Source organism: Scardinius erythrophthalmus, assembly GCF_964197995.2.
Source record: "Scardinius erythrophthalmus genome assembly, chromosome: 15".
NCBI classification, from domain to species: domain Eukaryota; kingdom Metazoa; phylum Chordata; class Actinopteri; order Cypriniformes; family Leuciscidae; genus Scardinius; species Scardinius erythrophthalmus.
Genome location: NC_138235.1, coordinates 16136660 through 16150910, shown reverse-complemented (window position 1 = coordinate 16150910; position 14251 = coordinate 16136660). Strand labels below are relative to the sequence as shown.

Genomic DNA, 14251 nt, shown 5'->3' with positions numbered 1-14251 from the left:
ATTGTCCAATTGTTCCAAGTAGTACATGAAAGAGGAAAGTCCCAAATCTCCAAAACTGTTTGCTAAGCTCATGTTTATTGCATTTATCACATCACCAATAAAATCTGACCGCAAAACTTTTTCATGTCATGTCTAAACCTTGTTCTTGCAAAACTATTTTGAGATTTGCATTGTCTATAAATGATGCATATGAGACCCACACAATGTTAGGTTACCATCAACACAACTATTTTAAAATTAATTTACATTTTAGAGACAAAACCTAAGAAAAGATTGGCTCTTTAACTAAATGACAAGACTTCCTTTCCAACCGACACTATATTGTGCATTGCGATTTCTTCTATTCCTTCCAAAGTGGTCAGTTTCCTCATTATATTGTCTCCGGATTCCTTTGCCCACTATTAGTACTTAAACTAAACGTTAAAAACGCTACCTGGTCAATTAATACCTAATAATGTTGGCCTGTTTCACCTTACTGTAGTTGAAGACTTGTTCTAGCGAGGGAGGAACAGAGGGAGACTGAAGAGAGAGGCGACAGAATGGCATAGAACGAGGCAGAACACAAGAACTCTGTCTGACAGTTCGACATGACGCCTTACCCCAGAACAAACAAGCATTCAGCTACATTGAGGGGCAACCCAGAATGCCATGGGGGAGACAGAGGGAGAGAGAGAAACAAGAGAAAGAAAGAGAGAGAAGAGCATTGTGAAGGTCATCTGGTGGGATGGAGAGTCTCAATCAAAAGAAAATAAGGAGGCACATCAGATGAGAGGGAGAAGGAAAACTGAACCAAAAAAAATAAAAAAAACTTGCTATAAGGAGTGAGTAAAGGCATAAGAAAGAAAGAAAGAAAGAAAGAAAGAAAGAAAGAAAGAAAGAAAGAAAGAAAGAAAGAAAGAAAGAAAGAAAGAAAGAAAGAAAGAAAGAAAGAAAGAAAGAAAGAAAGAAAGAAAGAAAGAAAGAAAGAAAGAAAGAAAGAAAGAAAGAAAGAAAGAAAAAAGAAAAAGGGTTGGGAAGAGAGACTGTAAAACTTCTGTAAAAGTTCAACTTGTTAAATATATAATCTATTTTAGTTTTATTGCAGAGGGAGGAAATATGAAAGTAGATTTTTAAACTGGGAGAATGCGATGAGGGAGGGGAAAATCCAGAGGTGTTCAGGGTGGGAGGGTTGAGATCTGTTCACAATGTTTTAAATATTAAAGCTATTTCAGGTTTAATGAGGTGTAAATACTATGGGGAGAGTGGTAAGAGGATGGGGGTTAAAGGGGCCTCACTCTCATTATTTCAAGCGCACACCTTTAGACTATAGAGACCCAGAACGAGGGAACTGAGAGTGAGTGTAAAAACAGAGAGATAAAGCTGATGAGCTGGGTAAAAGACTAAGAGCGTGATGAAGACACATTTGAAGGGCATTACGTGAATAATGAATGAATGAACAAAAGCGAATGATTGAAAGAGTGCGTTAATGATGAGTGGAAGGTGCATAAGTGAATAAAATGAATGAACAAGTGAATGAATGAGTCAGTAAATGAATGCATGATGAGTGGAGTGCATAAAATGAATGAATGAGTCAGTGAATGAGTGAAGGAATGAATGAGTGAGCAAATTAGTGAGTAAGCCAATGAGTGAGTAAATGAATGAATGAATGAGTCAGCGAGAATGAAAAAGTGAGTCAAGTGAGTGAATAAATTAGTGAGTGAGTGAGTGAACAAATGAATGAGTGAGTGGAATGATTGAGAGAAAATTCAGTAAATAGACAAATGAGAATGAGTGAACAAAGAAATAAATGAATTAGTGAGTGAGTGAGTGAGTGAGTGAGTGAGTGAGTGAGTGAGTGAATTAATTCGTATGAATTAGTACCGAGGACTGAGTGACCAGTGAAAACATGAATAAGTGAATGAATGCATGAATATTACGCAAATGTTTGTATAACTCTGTGCGTGTGTGTGTGTGTGTGTGTGTGTGTGTGTGTGTGTGTGTGTCGGTGGGGACTTCAACCTGTGCACTGACTCATGGGGACCATCTGTGATGCGAAGGTTTAGGGGTAGAGTTAGTTTAAGGGGAGAGAATACAGTTTGTACAGTAAAAACGGTTGTCTATGGAGAGTCCCAACAAAGATAGTACACCAGAAGTGTGTGTGTTTTCTTCACACAAACACTCTGAAATCAAATACAAGCACACAATGGCCACATATGCATCTGTACGCAAATAAACACAGATACCTGAAAAAAAACCCACTTCTCTTCTGATGAAGATTCACTATTTAAAAACAGAATAGCACATTTACAGTACAACTTTTGAAAAACGACCGAATGACCTAAACATGGGCATTTTGTCTTGTGGAAGGGGAAAGCCAAGATGATCTTCTTCTCATTTTCCTAGTATCTTTCTGATCAAGCGATATCCTTGCTCATGAATAGATAATCTAAAATAAAGTTTCAGTGACCATTTCCTGCGCAGCGTCAAAAATTCCCCCAAAAGATAGCGTGAAGTTCACAGACACGGTCAACCACAGAAACCCCCCTCTTCAACAGGGAGTAAACCTGAGACATGAACAACCCTGAAATGAACAAGCCACTTTCACACAGATACCATGACATCACATCAGAGACACATGGGTAAATTTCCTTCTGAAACTTCACTCTATGGTGGTAATTTTGTGACCTGAAAAGCGAGTGCTAATGCTAATGCTAATGTATACTGTCGTAGCCTCTAGCATTAGACTCAGGCTATGGAAAGTCTACTAGCACAAAAAGGATTGTTGTTTTAAGAGACTGTGAGACAGGGAGCTGTGACTCAGGTCTGTGTAACAACCACAGTGTGTTTGTTTGTAAGTGAAGAGCGTGGCTGCTCGATCAAAGGAGTGGTCTGGCTTTCGGAAGAGCGTTTCTACATTCCCATTTCACACTCCTGACAATGAGTAATGTGATCATACCACATGTAGATGGGTGGGGACAAACTGATACAACTACTATACAACAAATAACTGTAGGATGATAAGAAGAAAGATGAGCACTATATGACAACAAAGAAATGAACATGTGCATCTTTGATAGCGGCATTGCTCCTCTCACAAACACTTCAGGTTGCTTAACTTTAACTTACACAAATAAATGAAAGTTAAAAACACTTCTAGCTACTGAAGCTTGATTTCATGCGCCATTTACAACCCATAACTATTTTACGAGGTGGCGATTTCAGATGAATTCGGAAACGTATTGTTTTTAGAAACTCAGTGTAAGCATATCATAGGAAAACGTACAGATTAAATTGTATGAGTTCAAAGAAATGTAAGTGTTATGATTTAGTTCAGAAAGCAATACATAAACAACACATTTAAATGTACAGTATGGCATTTTTCGCCACTAGGGGTCGCTAACCTATTTACAATAACAAAGGCATAGATTGATGACGCAACATTTGCTAAGAATTATGGATCTTGTCGTCAACGTCAAGCCGACCGATCTAATAATGTTTATGGATGAGAAAATACATCAATGCTTTTATCATGACTGTGATATGAAGCAGTTCGGGATTGCTAAGAGACAGCAATCAGCTCCACACGCGACACGAGTCCCGCGGATATAAAAGGAATATGGACATTTCATTCTACCGAACTACACGCAGAATTACTAGCAGTACTCACAGGTCAGTTTATTAGACAAATTAAACTTGTGAGGTAACGCAGCGCTGTTTCACTTGGTCTAACATTACACTAGCACAATAAACTGCATTTGAATGTGTTGAAATGTATGTGTTAGTCTGTCTGTATGAGACTAGCAGTAAACTAGATCAACATTAGAATAACATACAGATCATATTCTGACATCTTATCATTGTTGAACTATAAAATATTGATTAGTTTTATGTAAATGTGCTCACCTGTTTAATAAAGTACATGTATGTAGGAGCGGTCGAAGTCTCGGACGTGGAGCTCTCGTTTATATACTGTCTATGGGAGCTCTAGGCATCTCGAAAAAACAGCGCTGATATTGATTCTCGTTTTAGTTCTTATTTTTTATCCAAAGTCTGCTTGCCATGGTCCGTAATGTTTGAACGAAACAACAACAGCGTGCAAATAGACATTGCGAACTACAAAGTTGTCCGGGTCAGTCGCTTTGGTTACTATCAGAGGGCTCTGGTTCATAGCTCTGGTTGCCATGGCAGCACGAGCGGAAACCAGGGACAACGCGGATATGACGCCATTGGCGGCGACAAAACGGAAATAAAGAAAAGGGACGTTTCTCAAATTAAATTACAAATTTCTCCTGGTTTGAAAGTTGTTGGAAACAGTCGGGATAATGTAAGTACACAACTAAAAAAAATATATAACATAGATATAGTGATTTTTGCTATTTTTAAAGCAAAAAGTTACATATTGTGCCTTTAAATGGCACTGACATTTGAGGGTAGCTCTACCGCCCCCTTGTTCCTGCCACAGTAATGCAAGAACATTAAGTATCTACAACAGTTATGTATGCTCCTAATGTGCTGACTAAATATTTACTTCTCTCTTTGTGTGTCTCTGTGTGAATGAGCGGCGCAGTTTCATCTACTACACTAACTCAAGCACGAATGGCTTATTGGTTTTTCACCATCTACCGTCTCACTATAAGAGGACACCGCACATGATTATTATGATTGAAGTAACCCTTAAAATGGAATCCAGAAAAATTTAATTGGAAAAAATTTGGTGAAAAAATAAAACAGATTTCATAGGGCGCTACGAAATTAAAGGCACACTAGGCATGATTTGTACCTTAATATAACAGCGATGATTTCGATGGAAAACAAACTTGTAGTTTAGCGGGGGGGGGGGGGGGGGGGGACTGGGTTCATTGGCAAAACCAGCAATGCTGGTTTGAGAGGTTTGGCGCCCCGCCAAATCTCGTGAGAATCACGACTTGCTTTACGGCACGACGTCACATACATCAACAACATATGAAGCAGCCTCTATGGAAGACACTAGCATGAATTTCAGACGTGAATCATGGCAAGAAAAGAAAACGAAGAAAGCGTGGTCGGAAGAGTGCAGAGATGACTCTGATGGAGTGGTATTTACGCCAGTAACGTTAAATACAAGTACTCCACAGCGACTCTAGGGGTCTAAAAATAGAAACTGCATAGTGTGCCTTTAATGTAAGAATAATCACCTAGCATATCCTGGTCTGATGTGTAGCCTAGAAACATGTAGAAGTGTACATCTCATTTAAACTTAGCAGAATGCAAACAAACAAACAGAAACATATTGATTGTAATATTATGACGTTTCTTCAAAGTTTCAGAATCTGCATTTCGGGAAACACGTCCATTATGACGCCTGCATATTCTGCATCCAGCTTCAACACCCTTTCAACACCAAACACCTGCTAAACATCCAGTGCAACCACACATCCCCTCTCTGGAACTGTGATGGCTTGATGCCCTGTGTTTGCCATCGGTCAGTAAGATGCTCCGAAAGGGAATGTCCAGTCATGGCCAATCCATTCAACAGAGCCCTAAACAAAAGGGCGCATTTGAAACCCAAGGACATACTGTATGCAAAGAAGAATGGGTATGCAAATCAGCCCATTGGCATTTTTCTGGTTCTTATCTTACAACATTTATGCAGAAAACAGTTTCAATAAGAATTGAGATAAATAAAGTGATTACGTTTTTTAGAAGACCAGAGAAACCGCTAGAAGCTTTACACCGCAGTCCTGACTGTCTTTTTTGGTCTTGGCTGCTTAATCATGTTAAAAACCATATCCACACACACACACACACACACACACACACACACACACACACACACACACACACACACACGCACATGTTTTCATGTTTTAAGGGGACTTTTCATAGACATAAGGATTTTTATACTGTACAAACTGTATATACAATCCCCTTATACTAACCTTACTTCTACCCATCACACAAAACTTTCTGCATTTTTACATTTTCCAAAAACATCACTTAGTATGATTTATAAGCTGTTTTCTTCATGGGGACCAAAAAATGTCCCCGTTTGTTGGGAAATTGTTTCCCCATACTGTAGAGTTTACCAGGCCACACACACATACACACTTTTCAAAATGCAGGTTGAGAGATATCCTGCTGTTAGCCAGAACGTCATACCAAGAGCATGGTAATTCAGATATACAGTTCTATAAACATGCCAACCACCAATTACAAGCTTCTTAAAACCATTAGTCTGTGCACAATGCAACTTGGACATCAGCATCCTGAGATCCCATTTAGTGTTGTCAGCAAACAGCACCCTTTACCGTGCAAACCATTACCCCTGCAACTAGACACTTCCTGTGCCCTTTAACCAAATCTGGGAAAACTACCTTGTGACTGGACATCTACACAGACATGGACTGCGTGGAAGCTGAAATCACTTATGAAGGCATTTATAGAGTCCTACTAATTACTGAAGCTCTAAAGCTTCTATTCATCTCAACATGCTTATGGGAAATATAACAGGTGGGTGATAAAATACACAAAAATAAATAATCTGTGTTTAGCCTACTCTCTACAGTCATCCAAAGTCACAATGAGAAATAAGTACTTCATAAAAAGTAAACACAGGTAACTTTTCTCAAAATTACTTATTTATTAATTAAATATAGATATGTAGAAGAAATAGGCCTTTCACAAAGATTTCAGCAGTATGTAGCATGTCTGACACACAACGCAAATGCAGCCTCACCACTTAAAATGGTTATCACACCAACCAAGTTTGCTCATAATATGCTTTGTTGAATGCAACGGTCATGCAGCTTAAAATCCATATGGTCGTTACAGGTCATTATAGAAAGCAAATGTCATGGTAATACTGAACAACTTCTATAACTAATACAGATAAGCACAACTGATGTCATGTAATACATAAAAGCAATGACGAGTGAAAGAACTAATCACCTAATCAATGAACCCCTACATTATGCTACTGACTGAGATAGGTTTAAAGTAGGGATGCCCCGAGACGATCCCAAGGATAGGTATTGGGGCCAATTAAGCTTTTTTTTACTGATTGGTATTGGCTGTTCTAAGCTCGATCCTTTATTTTTAAAGGGGGTAACTTTGCTTTTCATTTATTACTTAAAGCTCATTTGAAGTTCTTCGATACTACATCAAAAACTACTAGCCGAACTGATAAAGTTCACACATTATTTAAAATAAGTTAACAGTCAGTAATAAAATAAGAACAACTACACAAATTACAAATGTAAAATAACACTATTTGTTCACTGCAGAAATTAAATATAGTTTTATCTTTGTTTTATTAACATTAATGACACAGACAACAGTAGAATTATTGGGTGTCTGCTGTCACTTTAGGACCGAATGCTCGAACTGTAAAAACTGACAAACATACGGTTTCTTTATCATCTGTTTACTTATGACATTAACAAGAGAATACTTGCAGAGACGGGTATTTATACATCATTTTGTGTTTATGTGTCAGTTCAAGGGCAAGGAAACACGAAAGAGGAATCAATTCGGTATTCGCTTCCCGACTTTCACCTCTTCTTCCAGGTTTAAAATTGTTTGAATGCGTAAATTGGCAAGACAAAACGCGTCCAAATTATTAACTTTCAATCTGTGATGGTTAAATTTAGCTGTTAATCCGCGAATCACATGCGCGCCGAACTGTGGGGCCTAATCCGTACGGATCATGGATCAACTGCGATCCGTTCCACCCCTAATATTTGATGCGCACTTTTGTAAAGAATCACTTGAAAGTAATTTATTTAGTGTTTATTTTTATCTGCAGCTTTCAAAAAAAAAAAAACCTGATCGGGACATCCCTAGTTTAAACAAAACAAAACCATATGGAGCTACAAAAAACTTAGCACCTTGTTAGCACCTACATTTTGGGTTTTGAGGACAAACCTGTCTGCCTCAAGTCCTCAAATATCTACTAATTCAGTAGGAAAATTACAGCCGAGTCCAAAACCCGGAGCAGGGCATGAAGGCTTTCGCAAAACAAGTCCTCTTTCTCTCACCCTGATCTGACTCGTCCAAGCCTGAGCATGTAATGTGTACCAAACAATTTTCTCATCTTAACTGAGCATTGAGATATGGCCCATATTATCAAATGACATCCAAAGCAATTTGCCGTTTTGCAAGTCCTCGGTTCCTTAGCGGACTGAGATTTACACACGGTTAAGAGGGATGATTTTAGATCTGAAAATGTTTCCATTCCATTTACAACGTAATTAAATTGACCTCAAAAGCTTGACTAGAATATTAGTTTGGCTTATAGAGGCCAATGCGTGAGGAATATAAATTTGTACTATTTATGTTGCACACAAAGGAATGGGCGTGACTTTTGCGAGCATGTGTTTGTACGCAGCACAGAGAGCCGGTGTGTACTTAGATGTGTGGAGTCTTGCACTTGATATTTGATCTGTGGGGTTGGGTCAGCAAGCGCAGTTATTTCTGTTGGAGCCCCAGGTAGCAGGGCTGGCAAACAGAGAGGATGAGAGAGTGCCTCGAGAGTTAAGTAGGTAAACTGGCGCTAAGCTGATGCAGATCTCCGCGAATTCCCCTCCCTCTCTCCTTCACTTTATCCCTTCTTCTCCACACTTCAGAAGACCTTGGGGCACCCCCCCATCCCAACACACTCGCACACACACTTACAATTTAATCCTCATTCTGCCACCAAGGTCAATTCAATTATCCTGTTTTCTTAAAGTGTGTGTGTGCCCATTTCACAGTCGGCCTGCACAAATACACCAGAGATTAGAGCTGCCACACTTTTAATGATCTACATACCTATAAGCAACTGTATCTGAGACAGGTAGGGCCTCTTCCCCGCTTGCTAGCGTGATCTGTTCCTCAGCACGGATTTTGTTTTTAGGTTGATGAGGCTGCCTCGCGTCCCATGTGTCTTTCCGAAGTTAATGAGGAAATTAGTTTTTTCAACCCCAAATTCCCCACCTCAATCTGTAGTTTGTCATGCTGCTATACTATTAGTGTTACAACAATAATTTTCATCTTCATCAGAGTTCTATTTCTATCTAGGTTTGAATTATACAATCAAACACGGTGGTAAAGTATTCCAGAAGATCTGACTCTCACGGGAATCGACGAGGCAGTGCTTGCGTGTGATAAAGTTGCGTCCAAAATCGCATACTGTCTGAAAAAGCACTACATTTGATGAGGAATGAGCTTTGTGAATGTTAAAAAAGTATGTTGCACATAGTATGAATGTAATCCGGATGTACTACATCTGCCACCTACAGCATCAGTAGTGTGCTTTACTGCCATTAACAAATCCTCTCCCGTGGCCTCATGGGATAGTAAAGTGTCCATTGGATGCGCACTTCAGAAGCTCGCCGGAAGTAGGTGGTCACCTGGGTACTTTTCGCCTACTGTTTTATGAATACTACAAATTTGGACATATTACTCATTTTGTGTTTTGTTTTTCACCAACACTCTTAAAAATAAAGGTTCAAAAAGGCTTTTTTAACAGAAATGCCATTAAAGAACCATTTTGGGAACAGTTAATAGCCTAAAATAGCCTTTTTTCTTAATGTGAAGAACGTTTTATTAAATAGTGGAATCTTTTTCCACTTTGAAAAAACCTTTGTTGGATGGCATGGAAAGATTCAATGGATGTTTAAGGTTCTTCATGGAACTGTAGATGCCAATAAAAAACAAAAATGTTTTTAAGAGTCTATTATATAGTAGGGAAGCATGCATATTCAGATGCAGAGTAAGTCCCTTCTGCAAGACCTAACATACTTTCATTAAAAGGTAAACAATCGGCTCAATGATGTTGTCAAATGTTTTCCAGTGAATGTGATATAATAATACTAATAAAGTAAGCAATAAAGCAACCAATTCAGCAATCCTACCTGGAATGTCCTGGTTGCCGTAGCTCCAGCCAGGGGTGGAGAGCATGGACGGTAACGGAGAAGCTGTCCGACTGTCCCCTTCATTCTGTTGGGTTATATGCCTGACTGTGTCCTTGTTCTTACGGTTCTTCCTGCGGCCCGTGCCAGGGGGTTGCCAGCCCCCCTCTCCTCTTCCACCTTGCTCTCCGGGTGTGCCTTGTGTCCCTCGGCCAGCCCCGTCTTGCAGATTGGAGGGGGAGACCTGCTCCTCTTTGACCTGGACAGAACGGTAATCAGCAGGCCACAGGGGCTGCAAACAAGCATCCTCCTGGCTCTCATGGCTTTTGGGTTCCTGGTCCTCTTTGCCGTAGTTGCTACCGCCCTCATGGCAGCTAGCGATGGCTGAGTCTCCAGATGAATTTGCCGGGCTAGTGCGCCTGGCCAACCACGGCGAGGAGCTGCGGGCCGAGATCATGGACGCCAGTGCCTCCGAGGCTCCGCCCACACCAGGCCCAGCCCCGCCTCCAATAGAGCTCACCACGTTGCCCATCTCAATATCCGCTAGTTCATCTGCGAGTTCTGAGCGAATGCTGATGTCTAGCGCTGCCTTGATAAAGCCGTGACATGCCTGCACTATGTCGGTCATTTGAAGGTAGCTGGCAGCCGACATCACCTCGATCACATTCTTGCTTGTGAGCGCCAAGTGGGCAGAGTACATGAAGTCAAGGATGGTCTTGAAACCTTGGGCCGTGACAATGTCCAGGTGCGTGATGGTGGCCTGCTGCTCTGAAACCTTCTTCACCTGGCAATAAAGTGTCTTGAAATAGCGGCTGCTGCCCAGCAACACGTTCTTGTGCGCCTTGAAGATCTTGCCCTCCACGATCACACACACGTCGCACAGGATGCCGTGCTGCCGCTGCTCGTTCAGCTCCCGCAGGAGCTGCCGGTAGTGCGACGTGATCTCCATGTCTTCCTTCCGGTTATTCATTGGACTAACGGGTGGCTGCTTCTCCTGAACAGAGTCTGGCGGAAGACAACATACAATACAGAAACCCTGGTTAGTACAGTTGCAGTAGATGCAGGAAATAGACCACAAGTTCCTACAGCTTACACTAGTATACACTTTGTAGATTACTGTGAAACAGTTGGCATTAATAAACATTTTAAACAGCAGTATGGCACATTGTTTTCACACATTATGACCACATTATGTTCCATGTGAATGGTATCCAGGTATCACTATCTTAAAAAAATAAAACCTGTTATTTTGCATTTTGCAATTCAAGATTTCAGAAAATGTATTTAAAAAATTAAGCTGAGCAGAACATTATTTTCAGCATAATGCTGATAACCACAGAAAATCATTTTGACTTGCACTAAGCACAAAAAACATACAGTAATCCACCATGAAGGTCATATCTTTGTTAAAGCACTTATTTTCAAAGTCTAAATTATTTTCTGCGGTAATCAACATTATACAGCAAATTCGGTTTTGAGCTTGAGGCAAAAAAGAGAAATAACAGCTAACATCTGCCAGTTAATTTGTCACATTAGAAATGCGATGTCAGATTTAGAGCACGGCATTGTGGGATACAATATAGTGTGCAATGTGCTCTATTGTTTGCTGCACATTTCGGCAATACGGGTATTCACAATTCACATACTGTGCACAGTATACATACTACATACTTCAAGAATAGTATAATAATATGCTAATCCAAACACAGCCAATGAACCAGAGTAAGAAGTAGGCCCAGATGAATCAGGAATCTGCAGACTTTTCTCCACGTTTTTTTTTTTTTTTTTGCACTACTTTGGGAAGAAATATACCGGATTGTGTGAAATGTATTTGGTAAAATGTGTTAAATGGAGCTGAGAGTACTTCAATGGTAGCTGACAGCATTATCAAATTAGTTGAATTATTTAATAAATGAAAAACACAATTCTGCAGAAACGCAGATTGCATGTGAGCCTGGCAATCAGGAAATATTTCTTCATTTTAAGGTGTCCAAATCTGTGTGGCAAACGGCTTTTTAAGATGTTTAAGTAGTGAGACAATTGACAGTCCCTGACACTGCTGGTAACCGCTTATGCATTTCGAAGAAAACTTAAGATTAATATTAAATCAAGAGAAGAACTGCATTTTCATGGAGCGTCGCATCAAAATCTAGGAATTCTCACTTATCACCGAAAACCTACCTCCATAAAAGACGCCTACCAGCACAAAACCTGGCAGAAGAAATTGACCATAGCTTTGAGTTGTTATTACTGAGGTCTTCTATCTCTGTAAAAAGTCATTTAAGCACTAAATGTCACTAAAATGCCATTCTGAAGCAGGTGACATGCATTGGCCAGCTCTGATGGCTTGAGGCTGATTGTCTTCTGGACTACAGCCATCACCTTTCCTCGCTAAAAATGAATTATCTGTTTGGCAGCTCCATTTTCCACTTTATTATTCAACTAACTCACAAAATGGTAATTAAATGAAACAATTTAGCAACAAAAAAGAGAAAAGTGAGAAGAGGAGAGGCGATGATTGTGTTTAAGTGCTTTACACACTCACTGGGTGATTTTATTTGGCAGCTAATAAAGCGAACAGAGAGAAACATCATGATTAAAGGGTTGAACAGTGAACACCTGAGCATCTCTGCTATAATCATTAAGATAGAGAGATGGGGGAGGAGAGCAAGTTGAGGTTATGCATTGTTCTTGAATGTGCACAGAGGAAAGAGAGAGAGAAATACAAAACATACACTCAACTGGGAAGAGGGGAAAAGCATAGGGATGAATCTCACAAAAACAGTCAAAAAAAAATTCTTGGTTATATTCTACCCCAAAAACAACAAAATAATATTTAAAATAAAAACAAGCCTTTTTTAGGGCAAGTTTTGCAACATGAGATTATTTTCATGACAGTTAAACACATGAACTCACAATTCTCAGTAGCCTTCAGTAATAGAAAATAAATAATGCATTACTGCATTTTTTTATTATTATTATTATTATTTAAAAAACTTTGTCAGTGACTCCACAAACAAAAATCACTTGTATTCATGAATGATTCAGATATCGGCTGAGCGAATGATTCAATGACTCGTTTAAACTGTAAATACAGTCACTTGTTTTGTTCCTAAATGAATTAGTGGTTTTGATTAAATCAGTTGAGACTGAATTAAGTCTGTTTGAACAAACAACCACTGAATTGCAATTCAATTAAAACTGAATGCCAATTTCAAATTGCTAAATCACAGTAATGAGAATTAGACTGTTTTCCACATTACAGGAATGGGGACTGGGCCGGAAAATTGTCTTAATGGTCATACGATTATGCTTGATCTTTTTTAACATTAAATATGATCCCGTCTTTGTAAGATTCACCCACAGACTGATTCATGACAGCAGATGCCTGTACTAGCATCTCTTGCTAACCGCCAAGCCATGATTTCACTGACACCTCACTGAGGCCCTGTCCCTAAGCCCTCGCGATCTTCCTCTGAGTCCACACTTCCCTGACGTAACGCCACTTTGACTGCCGAGTAAAAGTCTGCTGCGGAGCAAAGGTGCGCATATAGCGAGCACCCTTCAAAAACCTAAATGACAAATGGGACACCTTCAGCTCTCGTGGTCTTAACAGACACGTGCACGCGGCGGCCATTGTAAGTCCACAAGTTCACATGAAGTGTACCATTTGGGACAGGGCCTGAGATGCGACTTCCTACAGAACATGCACTACATATTCACACATACGCAGATATCCCCACTAGGCTACTAGCATCCTCTATGAGCAGCACAGAAACCGTCCTGGTTGGGGCTAAATCGCAGGGACGTGGAGTGTTATCAAATGGGGCCATGATTTGTTTTGTGAGCGTTCAGGCTGTCAGCTCACATCGGGCCGGCTCCAGCGTGACAGCTCCCGTTCACTATAGTGACAGCAGCGTTTGCTGCGGGGCCGGCACACTTCAGGTCATGTTTAGGAAAGTTCCTCTCAACCTGATGGCTTGTAAGATCAAATCAATCCTCTGCCTCTCCCATGTCCACTTGTACAAATACACCTTACTTGGAAGACTGAAAGAAGAGGAGACTGACATTGACAAGTGACTTTTTTTTCTTTTTAATAGTTTTAAGTTAGCCTCCAACTGCTTCACTTGAGGCTTTTTTGATTCGATTGCCGTAGTCCGACTTGTTCTAAAGAACAACAACTGAACAATGTTGCCTGATGTAAAGGGATAGTTCACCTAAAAACTTTTCCTCACACAAACATATCAGATGTATTCAGAAGACTAGGAACATGAGTCGCATGCATAAACCATACTTTTATGGTTTGTTTTGTCCTTTTTAGGACAATCTTTACTTTTGTGTTCCACTTGAGAAAGAAAATTCATACAGGTACGTTTTTGGAATGGCATGAGGGTGAGAAGTAT

At 40.0% G+C, this 14251-nt stretch overlaps 1 protein-coding gene across 4 annotated transcripts in view; it reads right to left on the bottom strand.

Annotated features, from left to right (window-relative positions):
• zbtb46 (zinc finger and BTB domain containing 46) overlaps window positions 1–14251 on the bottom strand; it is a 119135-nt gene that overhangs the window by 40998 nt on the left and 63886 nt on the right. For all 4 annotated transcript variants that reach the window (XM_081387142.1, XM_081387140.1, XM_081387141.1 and 1 more), the window contains exon 2: window positions 9852–10853. In XM_081387142.1, the coding sequence (XP_081243268.1) occupies window positions 9852–10818 (967 nt within the window). In that variant the 5' untranslated portion in view covers window positions 10819–10853. The remainder of the gene's footprint in view (window positions 1–9851; window positions 10854–14251) is intronic.